This window comes from Myxocyprinus asiaticus, chromosome 25 (genome assembly GCF_019703515.2).
Source record: "Myxocyprinus asiaticus isolate MX2 ecotype Aquarium Trade chromosome 25, UBuf_Myxa_2, whole genome shotgun sequence".
Lineage (NCBI taxonomy): Eukaryota > Metazoa > Chordata > Actinopteri > Cypriniformes > Catostomidae > Myxocyprinus > Myxocyprinus asiaticus.
This window is the reverse complement of record NC_059368.1, coordinates 12,189,641-12,215,391: the sequence shown is the minus strand read 5'-3', so window position 1 is coordinate 12,215,391 and position 25,751 is coordinate 12,189,641. Positions and strand designations below refer to the sequence as shown.

The 25,751-nt window shown below is 37.4% G+C and overlaps 2 protein-coding genes across 2 annotated transcripts in view; both read right to left on the bottom strand.

Annotated features, from left to right (window-relative positions):
* Window positions 1-16,568, bottom strand: part of LOC127415707 (sodium-dependent multivitamin transporter-like) — a 43,812-nt gene extending 27,244 nt beyond the window's left edge. The window contains exon 1 of the mRNA XM_051654540.1: window positions 16,450-16,568. The gene's annotated coding sequence lies outside the window, so the exon portion shown is untranslated. The remainder of the gene's footprint in view (window positions 1-16,449) is intronic.
* Window positions 16,569-18,167: 1,599 nt separating this feature from the next.
* LOC127415711 (60S ribosomal protein L7-like 1) lies at window positions 18,168-24,226 on the bottom strand. Its single transcript, XM_051654544.1, has 6 exons — window positions 24,170-24,226; window positions 20,320-20,428; window positions 19,400-19,563; window positions 19,154-19,291; window positions 18,902-19,011; window positions 18,168-18,742 (listed from the first exon to the last, which is right to left on the bottom strand). The coding sequence occupies exons 1-6, from the start codon at window positions 24,181-24,183 to the stop codon at window positions 18,534-18,536; spliced, it is 744 nt and encodes a 247-aa protein (XP_051510504.1). The 5' UTR covers window positions 24,184-24,226; the 3' UTR covers window positions 18,168-18,533.
* Between the last annotated feature and the right edge of the window lie 1,525 nt (window positions 24,227-25,751).

The following is a 25,751-nucleotide window of genomic DNA, read 5'->3' as shown; positions in this document are numbered from 1 at the left end:
GAAAGAGATGTGGAAGGCCAGATGTACAACTAACAAGAGGGTAAGTACATCAGAGTTTCTAGTTTGAGAAATAGATGCCTCACATGTCCTCAGCTGACAGCTTCATTGAATTCTCCCCACTCAACACCAGTTTCATGTACAATAGTAAAGAGAATACTCAGGGGTGCAGGCCTTATGGGAAGAATTACAAAGAAAAAGCCACTTTTGAAACAGAAAAACAAAAAGAAAAGGTTAGAGTGGGCAAAGAAATACAGACACTGGACAACAGATAATTGGAAAAGAGTGTTATGGATCTTAACCCCATTGAGCTTTTGTGGGATCTGGACTGTAAGGTGCATGAGAAGTGCCCGACAAGACATCTATGGCAAGTGTTACAGGAAGCGTGGGGTGAAATGTCACCTGAGTATCTGGACAAACTGACAGCTAGAATGCCAAGGATCTGCAAAGCTGTCATTGCTGCACGTGGAGGATTTTTTGATGAGAACTCTTTGAAGTAGTTTAAATTGTAATAGTAATTTTTCACGTTATTAATGTCCTGACTATACACTGTGATCAGCTGAATGCCACTTTGGTGAATAAAAGTACCTATTTCTTTCCATAAGAGCAAAATCTGTACATTATTCCAAACTTTTGGCCACCAGTGTATATATGTAAGCCATTCCAACATAATCACGGGAAGTCATCATGTTGTTTCCGAGAGTTTCGGTACCGTAGGATCGGTCACATTATGCCACATCTCCTGTCAGACATTTTTGCATCGGCTCCAGCATGTTTACCTTCCCCTGTGGTGTGACTGGAAGCACATTATGACAGCAGCATGGGAGACCTGGGTTTGGATCCTGTGTTAAAACCTGGAAGTGATCGTGTTTGCGTAATCAAGTTGAGTGCAGTTTGGAGGTTGTCTTTTTCCTTCTTACATTACATTTTTATTCCACTACTGGTTAGGTTTAGGTTTGGGGTTTAGGATGGGAGGTACAGTTTATAAATATGCATTCCATTTCACTGTATTATAGCCTGTACAGCTGAAAACTACTTGCTTCACAACTTGCTACTGGTGCCCTTCCGTGGACATTTCACGCAGAAAATGGAGCTCACACGTGCACACACGCTATACAACAATTGCCACTTTGACCACTGAGGACTGTGTTTTGCATTTCAATAAGTACAGAGCGATTTTAGCTAAAGAAAATTAAACCTACTGTTTTTGATTTCAGTGTGAGATCAGTCTGGCCATTCATTGGTTGATTTTCCTGAAAAGTGTAAACAATGTGGCTTTTTGTTTGAGCATCTTGACCAGCCCAAAATAGACAACAGGCTAAACCAAATGCATGAGTTTGGGGTGGGTTAGGTTATCTCTTTGGTGAACCAATGGTTATTGGGGGGAGTGTTCAGGAAACCTGTTTGACAATCATCATATTCCATATAGTGATGCATGGAGAGAAGAATTGTGGCCATAAGCCAAGTTATTCCGAAATTATAATGATTTTTGGCCATGCTTGACCATGCACTATGAGCAGTAGTTGGCACTGTCACTAAACTGGTCTTTTATGCTCAAAGCTTTGTCACAATAATAGGAAGCTAATTTCATGTCAGTACGTCAAAGCGATACAAAGATCCAGCCTCCCTTCCTGTACGGCATCCTCACCGTCAAATTTACTGATGCTTTACACAAGAACTGTTTGGTCAGTCAAAAAGCTTATTATAACTTTTAAACAGCATGGTCAGGAGATTATCTGTCCCAAACTAAGAGAAGATAGGATGAAAGTAGTTCATAGTTGAAAAACTATGTTTTTGACTAAACTAAAAATGGCGGAAATATATAGTCAACAATGGCATTGGAAAACAAATTTGAGATTGTCCCCAATCAGTGTGCCAATTTTTACTTTTACTATATAGGGCCTAGTTATATAGAGTGCCATTTACTCCAATGCAAAAAATGCATAATAATACGGAAATACTGCTAGGCTCCTAACTGAATAAACAGTTTATCGCTCATGCAAACCATGGACAACTGGGCACTGTCTTGTGAGATATAACGTGTTTGACTCAACTGGACTCCAGAAAACCAGTGGTCATGTGACATGAGTGAGAAATCTATTCTAATTCAATATTGCGCCTCTAGGGCTTCCTATCTAAGGTTGTATTCACACCAGTTTACGAACAGCTATTAAAATATAGGCCTATTCATGACATATTGTCTATTCTGGGATTCAAGGTTATTCACAAAACTGTCCTATATCTGTTTGCTAAAAGATCTGTATTAGTGTATTCAGGCCATAAGAGTCAGACATGATTCATCAGAGGATGACACAGATAAAATAGAAAGCAACACTGTTATTACATAGCAATTAGCTTCTTCTTTTTTATTTGGTAATTAATTTGTTATTTGTTCATTTCAACCTTTGACTCAATTGGTTTTGCTGATAATAGCATTTGTAATGAAAAATGTTGTATTAAATTAGCCAAAAAAAAAAAAAAAGAAAGAAAGAAAGTAAAAAAAGAAAAAGCAAATGCAAATGCAAATGCAAAAAAGAATAATTTTCACTAGTGTTCTCAGACTTACCACAGTAAATATACAATTTCAACAGGTCCTCTCTTGTACCTAAGGCCTGACCTCAGCCTTGGGAATATATGTATGATTTCCAAAATATTATGAAATTCTATAGCTGTGGGACAGCAAGTGCTTCAATATTCTACACTACTATAACAACACGTGGAAAGAACTTTAAACAACCACCCAGGAGGATCTCAGCCAAGTCAAAAGTTTTAATATGATGCCAATGACAAAAATGCTGATAATAGCATTATACTATCTTTATATAGACTTTGATAGGCAGATTCGGTGGGCAGTTGTTTATACCACGCTAGGGCTGCACGATTATAGCAAAAATCATAGCTGTCGATTATTGCCCTTGATATTGTAATCGTGATTATTAAATGTTGATTAAAATATTAAATTGCCATGACGTCGCAACCGTGCGGTTCTTCAGAGTAGCAGATTTCAATGGTGGATATAAGCTGCGCTCCAGTTTCTTTTAAGCATTTTTTAAGCATTAAATATCGTAATAATGTTTGTTAATGTTAGGCCAAATAAAAATTATTTTAAATGGCTATGGTATAGAATAAATACAATTATTGCTAAATTACTGCTTAAATTATTAGTCCACGTACAGTAAATAATATGGCATATTCAATATTCAAACTTATTAACAGCCGATTTAAATCGACCAAGTTTCTGCGTTCAGTAAGCCCTTTGGTGGCGAGACGGTTACTGAACGCAGTAACTTGGTAACTTGAATACTGAATATGATCTAACGATGAATAATACAAAAGATCTAATGATGAGCTTACATGAACAAGATCACCACTGAAGAACTAACGGGATATCCCGTTAGATCTTCAATGGTGATCTTGTTCATGTAAAATCATCGTTAGATCATTTTTGGCCTCAGTGGTTGCACTTTGGGAATTAAAAACAGTAATTTGCTATCAGAGTTTGTGCGATTCGTGAAAATGTTAAATCTAACAATACCAGCTGCGTGGCAAATGGGTCTTATTAGAGCAGATGCGATAACAATGACGGTGATTCCTGAAATATGCTATTCAAGCCATATTCTTTATGTTGGCTACACCTCCAAAACACACTTGGAACAGTTAAGCTGAATTACTTTATTGCTATTTTGTACAAATCAATCTCACATTGGCCTACTTATTAACATGACAAAACAAAACTGTTATTACATTTTTAATAAATTGTACACAGAAATCAAGCAACGCGACAAACTCTCCCATTAGAATGACTGCTGTCACTCACTGCAGGTTAACACTGATTGCATTTCGACTCAAGCTCAGTGACGCTCCGCACAATGTTCTGCACTCTCGCAAATGCTCTCATTAAAAACAAAGCTGTCTAATGAGCATAATAAATCAATTAATTACACCGCGTCTGTGCCTTGATTAAAACGATCCCGTTCTAGTTTTCGTGTTGCTCATTTGCAGTGTATTTAACATCTACGTTCAAAGCGAGCGGTGCAATATGCAATGAATCCAAAATAATTCCAAAGTGCTTTTCGCTCTTGTTCTACAGCTTCTTTACGAGTGTCAGGTGATGTTTCTTCAGTATTAATTTTCGTGTGCCACGCGAACAGAGCTAGAACATAAAGCAAGCGTCTGGGCATTCAGACAGTTTAAAACTTGCGCATTTGGATCAGTTGTCATTACTGATAGGACGGAGCACTAGTCTAAGCGGCTCTGATTGGCCATTGCCATTACATTACTCAACGGACATGTTAGCTATTGGTTAGAATACTCAACCGCTGCAAAAACACGTTGTAAATAGAAACCATTGATGCAACAGGAGCAGACTTAAAGGCTGTGTCTCGTTTCGAAGGCTGCGTGCTAGGTAGGACGCGTCCTTTGAAGGCTGCAGTATACCGAGTGTCCTCCTTTAAACAAGTCTCGTTTAAACGAGACGGTATTCGTAGGACAAACGGAAACGGAACGTAACATGGTTGCTATGACAGCATGCCACTCTTTAACAAGCGCGAGCACTTTGAGTGAGAAGGGAACAAAGTCCCTCTGGAAGGGAATGTATGAGGTCCATTTTAGGAGAGTTATAATGATATAAAGAGAAAAGAAAATAGATTTTACAGTTGTACTTTTAGTCTTATACTTTATTTTAATTATATATTAATATAATTATACATATTATATACTCTGCACCCATCTACTGAGGTACTTCAATTTGGGAATTAACATTCCTTGCGTTTGAACATCATATTTACGGCAAATTGGCGTCATTTTTTTTTAGACATTTCCGTTGAAGCAAAGAATTGTGGGTTGTGAGAGCCCACGAAGGATACACCTCATGCATCCTCCGAATTCCCGTGAAAGAAGTTCGCACTGAAAGACTGCATTCGAAGTGTCCTACTCGCTTTTCTGAAACGAGACAGCCTCGATGACGTATGCGGCCGACAAATGCGACCTCCGGGGGACACATCCTTCAAAACGAGACACAGCCAAATTGAACGCTGTAATCATCAGTTTTCACGATTACATAATCATGGCAGCCATAATCGTAATCGCGATTGGTTTTTCGATTAATTGTGCAGCCCTATACCACGCACAACACGTCAATCAGATACTTCATATGTCACTGCCTGAAACTTGGACTTAGGATGGACCACACCGAACCTCACCGAATGACCTGCCGGTTGAACTGCGATGCACCTCATTGATCTCTGCCGGCATCACCTTTGTCTATTGATGGACTACACTCTTGAAATGGATTACAGACAATCAATTAATGCATCCTCCGAATTCAGAATCAGAATGAGCTTTATTGCCAAATATGCTTACACATACAAGGAATTTGTCTTGGTGACAGAAGCTTCCAGTGCACAAACAATACAAAGACATCAGTCATTAATCTTACAGTTCATAAAAAGTCTTTGTTTAAACACTGACCCTTAACACTTACTTAGTTTACACATTTTAAACCATGACTTGCACTGCAAACAAATAACTAATATTTGCATTACATTCATGCTGTTTAGCCAGAGTGGAACTGGCCCCCACAGTGAGCCTGGTTTCTCCCAAGGTTATTTTTCTCCATTAACCAACATCTTATGGAGTTTTGTGTTCCTTGCCACAGTCGCCTTGCTCACAGGGGTTCTAAATGCAATTATTATTTAATTATTTATTTTTTATACACAATTTACAATTATATTTAATGAAACTACACAATGATGACTCTAAGACTTTACAGATATTACAGTTTCATTGTCTGTTAAAACATGATTTCTTGTAAAGCTGCTTTGAAACAATGTGTGTTGTGAAAAGTGCTATACAAATAAAATGACTTGACAACACTCATCTACTAAATTCATTATTCATTTGTGAAATCACAAGAAAGTCTGTTGTCTTTGCTAGTTTGCCAATAGACATAACTCACATGTGTCATGATAAGGACATGGGTTAAAGACTCTGACCTAGAAGGCCCTTTTTGACTCCGATAACAGCACTGCACTGGAGATGTTTGGGTTCTTTCTGCATTTGCTTCCTTATTCAGACCAATTTAATCTCTCTACTTTCTTAGGCCCTATTTGAGAAAAAAGAGAGGACACATGGTTTCCTATCTGCAGAACAGTGAAGAAAAACACAAGGACACATTGACCTAAGATGATTTGTCAACCCATTTGCAGTGAAAAACGATTGTGTATCTAGATTCTTTCAAAATTGCACTGCAATACTACCAAATTGCTACGCTCTAATTCCAGTGCTGTAAAGAAACAAAATCCACGATGGATCCAAAATCAGACATATCCAGACAAAAAATAAATAAATAAATCAGGGACAAACCTAGATGCGCTCAAGGCTTTTGAAGATCAAACAATGGGATAAAGAAACAGCAAAATGTCTGTTTGATTTTCCTTAGCCTCTAAGATCAAGCCTGCTACTGTAGCATACAAACCGTTAAACACAGCTTATGAGTCATCAACCACCAACAGCACACAGAACCCAGTTTAATACACAATGTACCATGACATGGCAATCATATAGTAAATATCAGCAGCTCTAGACATTGCATAATCCAACTGTCCCATTATTTGTCCTTGTTCAGCATGAGTGCCACTACAATTTATCCTTAACTTAAAAAAAATAAGGGCATCGAAAACTCAGTTGTGGTCTTATAAGGCAAGAATGGCTTACTTATCTTGTAACTGCTAAAAAGCAATACCATATACTTAAAAACTTTCATACAAAGCCAAAATCCTAATAAAGAGACTCAAAAGACTGTTGTTTTGCATCATTCCAATAATTTCTGACTAGTTAATCAGAAAACAGGAAATAAAACAGGACAATGAAAATGAATAGTACAAGTTGGCATGAATTATAGTATTGCTGAAAACAATATTGTGAAAAGCTGCTATGATTCTTAAAGGAATATTCCGGGTTCATTACAAGTTAAGCTAAATCAACAGCATTTGCGGCATAATATTGCTCTGCACAAAAATTTATTTTGACTTGCCCCTCCTTTCCTTTAAAAAAAGCAAAAATCTGGGTTACAGTGAGACACTTACAATGGCAGTGAATGGGGGCCAATTTTTGAACGTTAAAATGCACACTGTTTTAAAAGTTTAGCCACAAGACATAAACAATGTGCGTGTAAACATGATTTTAATGTGATAAAATCACAACTTTTTCTGTGTAAAGATACAGCCAATTTCACAACTTCGTTGCTATGATGAAGTTATGTCAACAAACCCTAAAATGACTGTAAAAATGACAATTTATACAACTTTACAGCTCACATAATTAATATGTTTTGACTGAAGAATTTATATAAGTGCTTTAAGAAAATTATAAGCTTCACATTTCTGCCTTTAAACCCTCCAAAAATTGGCCCCATTCACTTCCTTTGTAAACGGCTCACTGTAACCTCCATTTTTGCTTTTTTTAAAGAAAAGGAGAGATGAGTCGAAATTATTTTTGTTGTAATCAACATTATGCCACAAATGCTGTTGATTGAGCTTAACTTGTATTGAACCCAGAATATTTCTTTAAAATACCAGGCTCACAGCTAGGCAAAGGGCCAAGGAACATCATCAATCCCTGAAAAGTCATTGCTGCAGCCCTCCAGGATTTGAGAGATTTGAGATCAACATCAACTTTACATTAGACTAAAAGGCAAACACAGAAGACTAGGGTTGTAATGGTTCTTGGTAAAAAAATGAACCATACGGTTCACAACCCACGGTTTAGTAAGCACTGGCACCACGGTTCACCTCAAATTTAATGACGCATCTGGAGCACAAGGTTTGGCAAAGAAAACAAAGCGTCAAATAGAGACGCACAGTTACAACTACCGCTAATGCACCTTAATGGATCTGTAAATGGATACGCTCTGCCTGTGTTTCACGTGGGTCAACTTCATGACAAGTATTGGGGGTAATGTGATAAAAGTCACGCACGTTACGTAATCAGATTACTTTTTTCAGTAAAGTAACACAATATTTTTTATTTTAGACCATAATATCTGAGTTACTTTTTAAATAAAGTAACACGTTGCTTTTGTACACCTCTACTGTCCCTGTATTGCGAGAAATCAGGAGTAAAAGTGTGCAAACTTCAGGGAGGAGAGGTAGTGCATGATTGGCATTGTATTTCTACAGAGGGTGAGGCCAGAGACTATTTAGCAGAGAGACGAGTCACTTCTATTTAAATGAATGAGAGAAATTAGAACGCCCAACCAAGAAGCTCTAGCACCCAACAGTCAATGGATGTAGAAAGGAAGTCCCGCCTTGCAGGTAGAAGAGCCCATCACCTTCTAGATACAGACATTGTCTGTCAATCAACTCGCTAACGTGCATGCACATTTAGTGTTTTAAAGTAATATGAGGTTAACATTCAGTTGAGTGAAACGCGGTTGATTCATGTGTTAATACACACTGCATTAAAAAAATCAGTAAACACGTTTAGGCAGAGGGATTATAAGACTAGTCTTCCACTGGACCCGACATGATACACAGGGTGAAATACTCACTCAATTCACTGACTTATGCAGCCGAACTGCTCAGTGTTACAGCTCCCCATAACTGGGAGAATGGGATGAGAAAAGACTCTTTGTTCTCTGTATTCGTAAATATCCCGATACTGTTTTACTGTGTGAGAAACCGCTCCGATTGGCACAATCATAAAACAAAACATGGCAACAAAGAAAAAAATGAAATGACCCCTGTTCAAAAGTCTGCATACCCTTAGTTCTTAATACTGTGTATTGCCCCCTTTAGCATCAATGACAGCATGCATTCTTTTGTAATAGTTGTGTATGAGGCCGTAAATTCTTGCAGGTGGTATAGCTGCCCATTCAACTTGGCAAAATGCCTCCAGGTCATGCAAAGTCTTTGGTCGTCTTGCACGAACCACACGTTTGAGAGTGGATCGATGACATTAAGGTCAGGAGACTGTGATGGCCACTCCAGAACCTTCACCTTTTTCTGCTGTAACCATTGGAGGGTCAACTTGGCCAGTATTTTCTGATAACATGCTGCATTCATCTTGCCATCAATTTTCACAAGATTCCCCGTGCCTTTAGAGCTCACACAACCCCAAAACATCAGTGAGCCACCACCATGCTTCACAGTGGGGATGGTATTCTTTTCACTATAGGCCTTGTTGACCCCTCTCCAAACATAGCGCTTATGGTTGTGACCATAAAGCTCTATTTTGGTCTCGTCACTCCAAATTACAGTGTGCCAGAAGCTGTGAGGCATGTCAAGGTGTTGTCGGGCATATTGTAACCAGGCTTTTTTGTGGCATTTGCGCAGTAAAGGCTTCTTTCTGGCAACTCGCCCATGCAGCTCATTTTTGTTCAAGTATCGTCGTATTGTGCTCCTTGAAACAACCACACCGTCTTTTTCCAGAGTAGCCTGTATTTCTCCTGAGGTTACCTGTGGGTTTTTCTTTGTATCCATTTACATTAAATTTACATTTATGCATTTGGCAGACGCTTTTATCCAAAGCGACTTACAGTGCACTTATTACAGGGACAATCCCTCTGGAGCAACCTAGAGTTAAGTGCCTTGCTCAAGGACACAATGGTGGTGGCTGTGGGGATTACCAGTTATGTGCTTTAGCCCACTACGCCACCACCACTACATTGTTGTATCCCAAACAATTCTTCTGGCAGTTGTGGCTGAAATCTTTCTTGGTCTACCTGACCTTGGCATGGTATCAAGAGATCCCTGAATTTTCCACTTCTTAATAAGTGACTGAACAGTAATGACTGGCATTTTCAAGGCGTTGGATATCTTTTTATATCCTTTTCCATCTTTATAAAGTTCCATTACCTTGTTACGCAGGTCTTTTGACAGTTCTTTTCTGCTCTCCATGGCTCAGTATCTAGCCTGCTCAGTGCATCCATGTGAGAGTTAACAAACTCATTGACTATTTATACACAAACACTAATTGCAATTTTAAAAGCCACAGGTGTGGGAAACTAACCTTTAATTGCCATTTAAACCTGTGTGTGTCACATTGTGTGTCTGTAACAAGGCCAAACATTCAAGGGTATGTAAACTTTTGATCAGGGCCATTTAGGTGATTTCTGTTATCATTATGATTTAAAAAGGAGCCAATCAACTATGTGATAATAAATGGCTTCATATGATCACTATCCTTAAATAAAAGGCATGATCAGTTATGTTTTCAAAATCAAAGCCATAATTTCACAATTTCTGCCAGGGTATGCAAACTTCTGAGCACAACTGTACAGTATTCTTACTTTGGATATGGAAGCAATATTTTTTATCTGAACATAGCAAATACCAAACTGTACCAAAACTGTGACCCTAAAACCGTGATACAAACTGAACTGTGAGAAATTTTAACCGCTGCACCCCTACCGAAGACATAAATACATTTGAACATTAAATGTAAAATCCTGCTTAGGCCTGCTTATTTTTGCCTTTAAAAATGAAATGTCCAACTTATAGGGGCTACTAATACCTAACCAAAAAACAAACAAAAAAAAAACAAAAAAAAAGGGTCACCCATAAACTGGAGTTGTTGAGGTTTCAGTCCTAATTACCCTATCACTATGTATCATTCAGCTAGCCAGGATTGAGCCTCTAAGTACTGGCTTTGGATCAGAAGTCTGCTGCATGACAAATAAAACGCATTTCACAGATGTCCATAATGTTATTCTGAACCATGATTCATTAAACAACATTCTACCAGACAAGGTTCCCACTCTTTTCAACCAATGAATTTCCATGAATTTTCCATGACTTGAAAGCTAATTTCCATGGCCAAACATTTAGCCTTTCATTCTGAAAATGGCACGGAAATCTTACAAATTTGTTAAAAACAAAACCACAACATTTTTGATAAAAGTTCAACTGAAAACATTTCATTTTAAATTAAATCCATATGAACATATTGCTTGAATCCAAAATGGGCGGAGATTAGTGGCACATCGTTGTCTTTAATTGGTCAGGCAGAACTCAACACTAAGGATCGTTTCTACTGGCCCGGTCAGGCTAGTGGTTCAGATTTTTACTTGCCCTTCCAAAATTTTCACTGACCCTAACACAAAAATAGCTGCTTTTACCATCATGTCTTTAAAAAATGTGTCTGAAGCTAATTTTTTTTTGTGATAAATACACATTTTTAAGACAACTTCCCCCAAATTGTATCACATTTATAATTTGCAAGATATGATTTATGCCTTATGTAACCCTATATCAGTGCTGTACAAATATAAATTCACAATTCAAATACATCATATTAACCTCAGCCGTCCAGCCATTTACGTATGTTTTTAAGTGAAGATTTCTGTGAAGCAAATGATGGGTTTTCCATCACCCATTTAGTCTTGCTGTCAACTTTTAAACTCTGCGTAATTTTTTACAAGCAGGATTAAAGATTTAGTCACTGAGTGAAAGATCTGATTACTGTCTGAATGTAGCCTAATAAACATATGAACCCCTGTGAGAGAAGACCTTGCTACTAAATCAGTTGTAATGTGTAATATACAGTAAGTACTGCAGATATCAGGCTTAATCTATAAATTATCTATCTATAAATGTGGATATAAACTTGAAATTAGACAACCCAAACAAGACCAACTCTGACTGATACACAAAGCACAGTAAGAAAGTATCTGTACAATCCAGAAACAAACAAATGTAACAGGTGTTATGAGAAAGATATGAAGTAGACTGTTTTAAATAGTCATCTTCCCCCTGCAGCTGAACAGCTCTGAAAATAATAATAACCATAGTGATTTTGCTTCTATTCATATCAAACGCCATTAGCATGTCAAATTAATGTTTACATTTTGAAAATCATTACCTAAATGTATAGGCCTACTTGCATTTTGGATACTTAGCAGCTCAGATTTCCAGCCATACTTATGTATAACCGGGGTTTAACAAAGTTTATTAGGTTTTATTCAGTGCTTCATCTCTAAAGCAAAATAATGGGAGAAACTGCGCTTTTTTTACTGTGGGAACATTACTTGTGCTCTGTCCTGTCTGAGTGTGTGTGCACGTTAAACAGTTGTCTACGCTGCATGGAGAGATGAGAGAGAAATGCACGGACAGAGATGGATTTATAGTCTTATAGAAATGAACTGTTGATTTCATGTGTTCCAATGTGTGGACTGCTAATTTTCAACAACATGTTAAAACGAAAAAATTGGGAATTTCGTGCACTGTGATTGTGAACTGTGGAATGTGCGGGCCATCAGGCAGTCCTTATTGTCGAGTCCTGGGTTAGGTATTCTAAATAACATGATATATTTTAAACTCTTCACCGTGTTTCAATCCAGTGCAACGTAACAACCCGATTAAATATTTTAGGACAGAGCATAATAAATAAAATTATATTAACTATGAAAAATGTCCATTATTTTTCCATGAATTTGAAGATTTTATTAATTTCCATGACTTTTCCAGACCTGGAAATCACAATTTTTAAATTCCCTGACATTTCCAGGTTTTCCATGACTGTGGGAACCCTGTACCAGAATCATATGCAAAATGGATGATAGGCCATTGTTGTATGAGTTGATTGTAAAGGGGTGGTCACACTTCACTTCGTGCTCCATTCACTCCCATTTAAATGCATCTGAATGTGGAAGACCAGAAACGCAAGCTCATGCATAGAAATTTCATAATATGCTGAATATCAAAAGTTCAAGTTTAGTTAACTCTGACTTGCAAATTTCTATGAAGAGAGGACGAGTGACCAATAAAAGATCGAAATGTCACATGCCAACCTCTTGGCTCAGTTTAAAGAATATATATTTTAAAGATGCATGTTTTTATTATTGCTGGAAAGTGAGTAGAAAATATATTTTAACACTTTGCTCAGTGCACAGAGATGCACTGTTGAAGGTCAGCAATGACCTGTTGCAAGTTCTCGATACTGGTTCGTATGCGGTGCTTGTCTTGTTGGATTTAAGCGCTGCATTCGATACAATCGATCATAGTATTCCGTTACATCGGTTGGAAAAGGTGGTGGGTATTCAGGGTGTTGCCCTGCAATGGTTGGCCTCTTACCTCAAAGATAGAACCTTCTCAGTGAGCATTGGGAAGTTTTCTTCTGCGTCGGTTCCCCTATTATGCGATGTGCCCCAAGGGTCCATTTTAGGCCCTCTTCTCTTTTCACTTTATATGCTCCCCTTGGGTGTCATTTTTAAGAAATATAAGATCTTCTACCACTGCTATGCTGACGATACACAATTTTATCTACCAGCTAAAACTGACAGTAGTTATCCTTTGGACACACTTTGCGACTGTTTTGAGGAGATCAAATGTTGGATGGCTAATAATTCTTTGCAATTAAATGAAAGCAAAATCGAAATTCTGATTTTAGGCCCCTCCAGGTCTCCATCTGTTTTTAATTTAGGTTCTCTTTCTGCCAGTGTTCAACCTTGTGTAAAAAATCTTGGGGTTACATTTGATTCGTCACTAAATTTTGAGAAACAAATCAGTACAGTGGTAAAGGGCAGTTTCTTTCATCTGAGATTGGTTGCGAAATTAAAACGGTTTCTACCCCCGAAAGATTTGGAGCCTGCAAATTGTCCAAAATGCTGCAGCGAGACTTCTTACCGGAACAAAAAAGAGGGATCACATTTCTCCCATTTTAGCGACTATACATTGGCTTCCTGTAAAGTTTAGAATCGATTTTAAAATTGCTGTTTTTGTGTACAAAGCTTTATCTGGTGTCGCACCAAAATACATTAGTGACCTTCTGATTCCTTACTCTCCCCAAAGAGCACTTAGGTCTATTAATCAGCTTCTCTTAAACATCCCACGTTGTTGCTGTAAAACTAAGGGTGGTCGGGCCTTCTCTGCTGCAGCACCTAAACTTTGGAACAGTCTGCCCGTAAATGTGAGGTTTGCTCCTTCACTAGCTAGTTTTAAATCGGCTTTTAAATCTTATTTGTTCTCTCTGGCTTTTGATTAAGATTAATTTAAGGGTTTTATGTTGACGTTTTCTGATTGTATTTTATTTAATGTGTTTATATTTTGTACGCTGCATGTTTTCCTTTAATGCTTTCTTTTTATATGTTCAATGTTTTATTGTACAGCACTTTGGCACAACTCTGTTACTTTTAAAATGTGCTATAGAAATAAATTTTGATTTGACTTGAGAGTTTCGAGTATAACAGAGTTTGGAAAGTGACATTCCAAGAAACAAATATACCGTAAACCTAAACTAGGATAAGCCAAAATCCTTAGCACTTGTTTTCTGGCTGAACATGAAGCCCATTTTTCATCTGCCAGCCATGAGTATTTCACCTCTTCCTTGCCTAAAATGCCAGGCAGAATATTTTAACCCGCCTGGTGACTTGCTGATATGAGAGATTGAGTACTGTCTGTGGATAAGGTGTACCAAAAACTCAAGTACAAAGCACATAATTAAAAAATTAAATTAGCAATAATCTTGATTCTGTGGATTTGTAGATGCCTCATGCTGTAAGAGAAGCAACTCCATTGTGACATTCACTTGACTTGAATTACAGGAATGTTTCAATTATATTAAATTCAAGCCATGGTGCATACAATTATGATGTGATACACTCAAACATAACGTGATGGTCAAAATGCTAATGCCTATTCACTAGAGCTGCCCCCTAATAGTCGACCAAACATTAGTCGATGAAAAGAGTCTTGGTCGACCAAGTTTTGATTGGTCGATTGGTCGCAGAAAAAAAAAAAACTCCACAGGAAGTGGCGAAGTCACACAGTCAGTGACGGACAGACATTATCGTTTACAAGGCTGGTCCATGCGGTAATTAATTATGTCGGACAGGAAATCCAAAGTGTGGGATCATTTCGAGGGTAAAAGATGACCCCAAGAAGGTGACATGCAAACTCTGCAGGCAAACGTTTGCCTATCATTCATTGACCTCAAACATGGCTTATCATTTGAAACATATAAGTAGCCTAACGTTAGCCACTTAGCATGTCCGCTCGCTCTAACGTTAGATAAGCTAGATAAATATGCGCTATTACGCTTATCCAAGTGTCCGTGGGGAGGCTAAATTAGTACCTCGCTTACTGCATGTTTAACTTAATGTGCATTTCTCTCTATAAATTAACTAAATGTTCAGACAGTCTCCTTGCTGTTTTTCCCGACACATTCAGAATCATTACCGCTTTTGCTGGTGTCCCTGCGGCTCGCTTCGTGTGTGCTCTTGTAAAATTATTACGGTTTAGTATTTCTCTGTAATGTAGAACAGTGTTAGCAATGCTACTGGAACTGGAACTCAAACTATTTCCTGATGCCCCCCAAAAAATATAAATTTAAGTAATTAAATTAATTAAATTAATATCATAAACGTGCGACAGCTAGTCGACTAATGGCTTAAACTAACGATTACTAGTCGACTAGGAAAATCTTTGGTCGGGGGCAGCCCTACTATTCACCAATCTGAGCAATCACTTCTAGCAATTACATCGTCCTGGCAGGCATACATCAATAGCAGCTAATGTTCAACCAAGGCTCCTTTGAACCTACATTAATGGACACTTTAGGATGGTTACTTCAATAATAATAATGCTACAATATTTCAATAAAAACACAATCTAGATTTTAGACAAATAATATGAGGTTAAAAGTAATCATTTTATAGATTAAGTATAGTTAATAAAGCCTATATGTATGGGAAAAGCTATGTATTGTAAACACTGACATGTCGCACGTGCTATTGATGACAACACGCCACTTTCCCCATGTTTTTTTTTTTTAATGGCGGAATATAACGCTGCTTAAAAGTGAATCACAATTGCAATCGTAACAGAAAAGGTCAGCAGATGTGCTTAAATAATCAGAAAGCAAATAAAAACGGCATTCAGTAAAACGACGCGAAAGACTTACAGTATTACCGATCAATGACACTATCCACGCGCACCGCGCCAGCAACAGAGCTACGAGCTCGAGACAGAATGGTGTGCTAAATTGTGCCTCTGAATATTTTATTTCGTAGTTACAAAAGTTACATGCATGAATCTATTGGTTTTATTTTGGGAACCAACGTTCTATGAACGTTATCTTTAGTTTATATTTTATTTATTATAACCAAACAAACCTTAGAACGAAAACCACTGACCCAGTGTACAGTTTATCCACGCTAGTGTTTACTCTTGCAGGCTTTTCTTAGCTGAGTAACACAGGCTTCTGCTGGTAGGAAATACCATGCGTGTTAACCCGACCTTTGCTGATGTAAAGATGTGACACCGTTTCGTCACCACGCCACATCCATGGTCATCACGGCGGCTTTACACTGGAAGTATTCTGCTAGCGATGCAATACATTCGCAATGTTCCCATTATAATCGACGAGGCAGTGTATGCAACACGCGCGCTTCCAGTTAAGACAGTGTTTTAGGCGACCTTGTCATTCATTATGTTCAGCCACCATGCATTGTCTTACCTTGGTCAGAGTTCATCCGATGAATAATGAGCGATGAATGGTGGTGGAAGGTTTTAGCATGTCCCTACATTTCAGACCACCCCTTCTCTCCTTGACATCACTGTAAAGGTCGCCTTATGGCTGATTCACATGTGCTTCTGACGTCACCCGGCACCGTCATCATGCTTCTACGCTACGTTTATTACACAGAGTCATTTTTAAACTTCAGGCTTAGAATGTTTTTTTTTGTTGTTGTTGTTGTTTTTTACAGAAAGATGTCCTCCATTAATAACTTAGAATGCTGAATACAATATAAATCACAACTCTGCATATTAGTTACTTATGACTTATTAGTATGCACTTAATTACATTCCCAACAAACAGAATGTTCCTCCAAACGTGTTTTTTACGTTTTAGAAACGTTCTTTTTAGGATTTTAATTTTTTATTAAAAAATAAATGGGGGACAGTGCAATAGTAGGATTGGATCAAGTGCTCACGAAAGAGATGTGTCTTTATACAGTATGTTGCTTGAAAGTAGTTAGAGAATTCTGCTGCTCAGGTGGAGTTCGGAAGGTCATTCCACCAGAGAGGAACCATAGAAGTGCAAGTCAGAGAAAGGGATTTTGAGCCTCTGTGAGATGGCACCACGAGGCACCGCTCACCTGCCGATCGCAAGCTTCTGGAGGGCACATAGACTTGTAGTAGTAAGTGTAGATAGGTGTGGAACCGGTGGCAGTTCAGCATCAATGTCTTGAACTTGACGTGAGCAACCATTGGCAGCCAGTGCAGTCCGATGAAGAGAGGTGTGACATGCGCTCTCCAGGGCTCGTTGAAAAAAAAAAATGTATGCCGGCAGGTCCTGGAACATTTGCAGAGGTCTGACTGTACATGCAGGAAGTCCTGCCAGAAGAGCATTGCAGTAGTCTAGTCTAGATATGACAAGAGCTTAAACAAGAAGTTGTGTAGCATGCTCAGATAGAAAAGGTCTGATCTTCTTAATGTTGTACAGTACACATCTGCATAATCGAGCTGTCTTTGCGATGTGGTCTGTGAAGTTCAACTGATTGTCAAACGCTACCCCAAGACTTCTGGCTGTCCTGGATGGTGTAATCATTGACAAGTGTAACTGAAACATAAAGTTAAGGGTGGTGTTCTTTCATCCAGCACAAGATGTCTACCAGGAAGGCTGAGATCCATGCAGCTACCGTATGATCGTCAGGCTGGAATGAGAAGGTAGTTGTGTGTCATCGACAAAGGAATGATATGAAAAGCCATGTGTCCAAATGACAGGACCCAGTGATGTCATGTATATAGAGAAGAGGAGGTACCCCGCTAGCTAGTGATAGTTTTAATCTTCCAGTGCAAAAATTATGAGTTTTTGTTGTTTTCTAATGTTTCATATCTTCCCATTTATAAGCAAGATAAATATTTCAGACTCCATGATGCAGAAATGTTTCAACACTATTGGTGGACTGACCTAACCATCTAGTTATTTTGTAATGCCATCAAAACATTCAATAGAGACTAATGACAATATCTTCATCTTATTTTCACATCAGTATGCTAGGATTTCCTTTCATCCACAATAGAAACATAACTTAGACCATTTTTAGCACATCCCATAAAAAGTAAAAAAAAAATTAAATCCTTTAATCACACAAAGTCCCTGCACATCTGCATATCGGTCAGTCCCACAATTCAGAAAAGCTCACGATAAAACCATAAAAATAAACAAAGTTAATTTTTGCATCGTTTAATAAAAATGCATTATAAACTTTTTATGAACTCAGGTCAAATAAAGAATGTTTACAAAGAAAATGAGCAAATTACACAGCATTATGCATTTTCAAACATGTTATTTGAATTATTCAAAGGACACCACAATTTAAATGAACACAGTTAAGAGAGCATTTCTTAATTTAGCTCTGACCTCTCCTTTCGGGTACAGCAATCTGAAGTATCTTGAGGTCACTACCCTATGTGGAAATAGTGAATACCTTAAAATAGACCTGCACAACACTAGAAAGATTTCAGTTTTTTTTTTTTTTTTTTTTTAATGGAGGCAACACAACAAAAGGGTTGCCTCCATGAGAGTCCATTAGCTCAGTTGAGTTTCCTGATGACTCTGTTTATGTCCTCAGCTCTGGGTCCAGGGTCACCAACATCTTTCATTAATCCAACTTTGTCTCTAGCAGCATGTCGTGGTACAGACAAACGGAATGGCCACAGGAAGTTGTTTACAACTCTGAAGTTCTTTCCAGCAGAGTAGATCTCATGGATAAGATCCTCTAAACAGATGATCCCATATTGTCCTTGAAACACAAATATAAGTCTGAACATTTTCTTAAACCTTAAGTCATCGGTATGAATGCAAGAAGTCTGCGTGTTGAGATACAACAGTGCATTATGTTAAGCACTCCAAAAAGTTCCACTGAATGAAATGTATCTATCATGTTCATTATGACACTTACCAAGATGCTGCTCTATGAGTGTGTTGTCAGTAAGAGGAACTTTTGTCTTATTAATCTTTGCCTGACCTCTTTTCAATATGAGCTCACGGACTGATTTCAAGTTGGGAAACCTGTCAAGTCAAAAAATAAATCAAGTAAGTGCAGTTCAAGAGAGGCATGAGAGAACGAAGCTGACAGTGGTTTAAATAACTCAAAATAACTTTGGAAATCCTTATAACATGCAAACAAAAGAACATCATATGATCATCTCACCCCCATGCAACATATGGCTCCACAGTCTTGAGCATTTTTAAAGACGTATTGCTAACTTTCACAAAGGTGCCACTGAAGATCTTCCTCAGCCTCAGCATCTGAATGTGCTTCTTTACTTGAGGGCTCACACCTTTGATCCTAAAAGCAATAAGCAAAGTTTAAACCCTCACAAAACCACCTTCTCTCAAGTGACCTAACAGACAAAAAGCTGAACACCAATGTGAACAAAGTGTAAGTGGGAATTACTCTCTGATGCGGACAGCAAACACCAAGCTGTGCTTTGCTGGTGGCAAGGCAGGGGTAGGTCTCTGTTTGAGCCTTGCGAGCCGTGCCTCATCTCGATGTCTCCTCTTGCTGTTCTTCAAGAATTCCTCCAAGCGCTTAAACTTCAAAGGAATTCCCTTTTGTACCTAGTAAATGTTTTTCGACAATTTTTAATCTTATTCTGAAACAACTGTTTGCTATTTAAAGGGATAGTTCACCCAAAAATGAAAATGGTCTTATTTAATCACCCTCATGCCATCCCAGATGTGTATGACTTTCTTTCTTCTGCTGAACACAAATATCTCAGTTCTGTTGGTCCATACAATGAAAACGAATGTTGGCCAGAACTTTGAAGCTCCAAAAAGGACAAAGACAGCATTAAAGTAATCTAAACGACTTCAGTGATTTAATCCAATTTTTCAATAGCTATATGATAAGTGTGGGTGAGAAACATATCAACATTTAAGTCCTTTTTTTACAATTAATCTCAACTTCCTCATTCTTTTGTTTTGTGGTGATTTGCATTATTTTTACATATTGCCACCTACTGGTCATGGCTGGTAAAAGGTGGAGATTTATAGTAAAAAAGGACAACTATTGATTCATTTGTCACTCACACCTATATTTCTTCTGAAGATATGGATTTATCCACTGGAGTTGTCTGGATTACTTTTATGCTGCCTTTATGTGCATTTTGGAGCTTCAAAGTTCTGGCCACTATTCAATTGCAATGTAAGGACCAACAGAGCTGAGACATTCTTCTGAAAATCTTAGTGTTCTGCAGAAGAAAGAAAGTCACACACATCTGGGGTGGCATGAGCGTGAGTAAATGATGAGAGAAGTTTCATTTTTGGGTGAACTATTCCTTTAACACAAGTACATTTTGTGGAGTGAATTCTTACTTTTCTTTTCTGCTGTAATGCAAGTTTGGCTTGAGTTGCTTTGATTGCCTGATATGCCTTGCGTCTCTTGAGCAGGTTCTCAGGAACCAGCTTGATCACTTTCTCAGTTCTGAACAAAAGACATCAAAGATGCATAGTTTAACATTTTCATTCATTTTAATTATTAATAAATCAGTTTAATGTAAAATCTTCTCAAATTTGAGTAAACTCACCTTTTCAAGTGACAAAGACATAACATGTGTTCAAATCTTTGCATTCTGTTACTGAAATTGGGACGATTTCGGCTATGACTCTAGCCCAAATCCAAGACATAATCGATATATATATATATATATAGCAGGCAAAAGTTTGGAATGATGTACAGATTTTGTTCTTATGGAAAGAAATTGGTACTTTTATTAACCAAAGTGGCATTCAACTGATCACAATGTATAGTCAGGACATTAATAACGTGAAAAATTACTATTACAATTTAAACTATTTCAAAGAGTTCTCATCAAAAAATCCTCCATGTGCAGCAATGACAGCTTTGCAGATCCTTGGCATTCTAGCTGTCAGTTTGTCCAGATACTCAGGTGACATTTCACCCCACACTTCCTGTAGCACTTACCATAGATGTGGCTGTCTTGTCAGGCACTTCTCACGCACCTTACAGTCTAACTGATCCCACAAATGCTGAATGGGGTTAAGATCCATAACACTCTTTTCCAATTATCTGTTGTCCAATGTCTGTTTCTTTGCCCACTCTAACCTTTTCTTTTTGTTTTTCTGTTTCAAATGTGGCTTTTTCTTTGCAATTCTTCCCATAAGGCCTGCACCCCTGAGTCTTTACTATTGTACATGAAACTGGTGTTGAGTGGGGAGAATTCAATGAAGCTGTCAGCTGAGGACATGTGAGGCGTCTATTTCTCAAACTAGAGGCTCTGATGTACTTATCCTCTTGTTTAGTTTTACATCTGGGCCTTCCACATCTCTTTCTGTCCTTGTTAGAGCCAGTTGTCCTTTGTCTTTGAAGACTGTAGTGTACACCTTTTTTATGATAGCCTTCATTCCTCAAAACAATGATTGACTGATGAGTTTCTAGAGAAAGCTGTTTCTTTTTTGCCATTTTTGACCTAATATTGACCTTAAGACATGCCAGTCTATTGCATATTGTGGCAACTCAAAAACAAACACAAAGTCAATGTTAAGCTTCATTTAACGAACCAAATAGCGTTCAGCAGTGTTTGATATAATGGCAAGCGATTTTTTTAGTACCAAATTAGCAATTTAGCATGATTACTCAAGGATAAGGTGTTGGGAGTGATGCTGCTGGACACAGGGCCTGTCTAGATATGATTAAAAATGACTTTTTTTCCAAATAGTGTTGGTGCTGTTTTTTACATCAGTAATGTCTAGGGATGTGCGAGACTAGTTGACTAGTCGACTAAATGGTTCGGATGCTGCTAGTCGACACTGGAATTACTAGTCGGTTAATATTTCCCCCCATTAAACTGATAATAATTTTTACACATTTACATTTGCTTTATATTTTTACAGAGGCTGCACTTAAATTACTGTCATATTAATGTTACATATTTTAAATAGAATTAATAATACAAATATTATTTTAAAAAAAAAAGAGGATATCTGGAGCAGATACAGAGTTTAATTTCACCTCAGGCTGCGCGTGCTTCTTCCCTCTCTCATTCGTGGCGCGTGCAAGAAATGTCGTCTCGCTAGACAAGCAAACTCAGCAAAGCAGTTATGAAATCACTTCGGTGGTGCGGGAATCGGCTTTCCACATTTTTGAAAGTCCCTAAGGATGTTTTCACATTTGAGTCTTCTTTACATCTGTGCATCTTCCGCTGAGCAGTCTTTATCAAGCGCAGGACAGCCACCTCAGGTGAGTCAAGTCCCATATTTCACCGGACCATGTCGATGTGTTAATTTTACTCATCAAAAAAATTATGCTTTTGAGTTAGTAGCCTAGAAAATAACTGTTTTAGACTAGGTATGCAATTTTTTTAATCTGCTGATTAAGAAGGCTATTTTCAACGAGGTGCCGACTGCTTAACGTGTTAAACTATCTTTTATTCTGTGTGCACGTCATGTTTAGAATATATTAGGTTTATTTTAGGCTACATCACAGGCATATTTTTTCTATCCTATTGCTACTTTTTTTTTTTTACATCTTAACTGTTATTGGTTGACGTTCTTTACCGAACAGCTGTCATATTAGATCAATGGCTAATGCATGACTGCACGTCGTGAAATACACGCAACTTTTCAGCACATTTTTTTTCTCTCTCATAGATTTGGCTTAGTCTACCTGTTAATTATTTTCAACAATGTCCTGACTGTTTTAATATGTTAAGTAAATTTTACTTGGTGATTTCCGTTTAGAACAGGCTTTTTGATCCTGCACTATTCATTCAATTGTTTTAATTAAATATGTCTATTAAATATTCGCTAATGTTGATTCAGTGAATGCATGTCATGTTCTATATTTAATGTAGAATGATCATAATTCAAGGCGAGCACATCGCAGATAAATGCCCCTTTTCAGTGGAATTTAGCATCAGATTTGGAATAGATAAAGTATTTTAAATGGGTCGCATAACATTTTTTTTTTTTTTTACTGTTTTCTGAAGGTTGGTTTCTCTTTAGACTAGTCGGTTATAAAACTTCCGTTTAAACGACAGTCAAATTAGTCGTAGCACACATCCCTAGTAATGTCCTGACTATACTTGTGATCAGTTGAATGCCACTTTGGTGAATTAAAGTATTTATCGGTCGGCCAATTAGCCTTTCACAGATATATTGGTACTGGCGTATGTGTTTACTGATATGCACAGATATGAAAACTTTTTTTCAGAACATATAATGCAGAAAACAATGCTTGGGGTGATTTAGACTTGGTGTCATAACGTAGTTTGTCCAGCAGAGCGTGCTCCGACTCCATTGTTTACAGAGCTGGGCTGACGGTGGCTCTGCAGACAGGGCGGAGTTAAGCGCTGTCTTCACGGTAAGTTGCTAACTAGTTTGTGAAATACATACTGGAAAGTTAATAAACAATGACCCCATAATTTTTCCTTTTCAATATAACTAATATAACGTTTACCCTGTCCCTGAGAACCATGTCACTCATGTTTATCACATCTGTTTGCTGTTAGCCAGCTATAATTTTTCAGTGCAGTCAGTAACGTGGCAGATTGAAAGTTTTATTTTCTCAGTGTTCATTTCTAGAATTTGCTGACAATGTATAATAATAATGTCAAATATTCTTTGATAAAAATATTTGTTTAAGAAAGCAGCCTTCTGAGTACCTTTGCATAGTCATATCGGTGCAAAATCGGTGAACAATCCACATAGAAAAGGTCTGTTTTCATTCCAGCTCAAAAATTAACTAAATCAGCCACCATATCGGTAATTGGTGAATTTTCCCCCTCTAAAATCAGTTTCGGTCTCAAAAATCCCATATCGGTCAGGCTTTAAATTAAAGTACCAATTTCCTTCCGAAACAGCAAAATCTGTACATTATTCCAAACTTTTGGCGCCAGGGTGTGTGTGTGTGTGTGTGTGTGTGTGTGTGTGTGTGTGTGTGTGTATATACATATATATATATATATATATATATATATATACATATGTAAAAACAATCTCAGCTCAGCTTGACAGTCGCTCCATGTGAAAACAAGCTCTTCATAATCACCAAAATACTTTGGTTTAAAATCTATCTTCCACAAAAATAATTGCACTAAACAATTACAGGCATCACATAGACACTAATAAATGTTAAACATGAAAAAATAGATTCGATATTCAAAGCAGATTGTTTGCGATTTTCGTGTGAACTGCAAATACATACCCAGAATCAGCCATCGCGTTAGCTGCAACAACTTCCTGTCTCACAAAGATGACGTTTTTGGCTCTATTTTGTGTGTATGTGACACTGCCGCCTATTGCTTTGGGGTGTCTATTGCAGTTCAGAATCAGATAGACTCACAGTAACCCTCATGTGACAACTTCATCGATATTGAATTTAAAGACGCACAGTTGCTACACAATTTATTAACATTTATGTCAATATTAAATGGCCATAATAAAGTTATACATCACAAAACATATATTTTTTTAATCTCCAAAAAGACATAACAACTTCTGTCCAAATTATTTACCATAGCTATAAGCTGCAGTCAAACATTTAACTAAGTTCTTAACTAATTTCATTTTGATTTTCCCTATGCACAAGGCTATTTTATAGACCAGTTTTCCTTTCTTTTTGAGAGAGAGTTTTTAGTCCAATATACTGATCGTGTTTAGTCTCCTCTAGTCAAATGGACAATATTTTACCATGCTCTTTCCCAAGCTACAAAGAATGCTACTAAAATGATACCTATTTTGTACTGCTGTGTTGTCTTCTGTTCAGAACCAACATTATATTGCATTCCTAGAGTGGCAAATAAATTATTCTAATTCCTGATTTTGTTTCAGTTTTATTCACACAAGTGAAGAGTCATGATAACAGCTGTCAATGATGTCAACTGCTATATTTGAAAAATGAGCTGCTAATATTATTATTAATATTATTTAATACAGGCTCAACACTTAGAACAGCTGAGCAAAACAGTGAATGTCTTTAAATTAACTTCACTAAAATAACTTTTTGATTTAATGGAAAATTGCATAATAGACACTAATTGACAATGAAGCTGTTTTCTGTATTTTATTGACTGCAATAAAATGTATATGGTTTAATAAATCGGTTTGACAAAAGACAAACAAAAAACACATGCTGGTTAGATTTATGGATGTTAATGATTAATGACTTTAAGCCTATCCAGAATTCCAACAATGTTTGATAAGAACAACATCCTTTCAGTATTTTAAAGACCATCATCTGCCTTATATGTGGCTTATACAAGGTGGCTGCTGAGTCCCCTTTTATAAGCTGGCACATACAGAAGGTTAGTCTAATCCTTAATTAGTATTATGAGTTAATTATTTAATAATATAATTGGTCACATAAAAATGTATTTTTAATTTGACATCCATCTCTCTCTCTCTCTCTCACACACACACACACATGTTGGTGCAGCTATCATTATGAGGACTCTCCATAGACATAATGATTTTTATACTGTACAAACTATAGATTCTATCCCTTAACCCTAACCCTAAACCTAACCCTCACAAAAAACTTTCTGCATTTTTACATGTTCAATAAAACATCGTTTAGTATGTTTTTTAAGCGATTTGAATTATGGGGACACTAGAAATGCCCTCGTAAACCACATTTATAGCATAATACCCTTGTAATTACCAGTTTGTAACCTAAAACAAAGTCCTCGTAAACCCCTTAAACCTGCCCACACACACAAATTTTCAGTTTTATATTTGTACATTCAAGACCCAAAAAAATAAAAAATAAATACAGTGTATGATTCACA

Coding starts and splice junctions, on each gene's coding strand:
- LOC127415711 (XM_051654544.1), bottom strand. Junction 19,564..20,319: donor CATTACAGCAGAAAAGAAAA/GTAAGAATTCAC, acceptor AACATTTACTAG/GTACAAAAGGGAATTCCTTT. Junction 19,012..19,153: donor GAGCCATATGTTGCATGGGG/GTGAGATGATCA, acceptor TTGACTTGACAG/GTTTCCCAACTTGAAATCAG.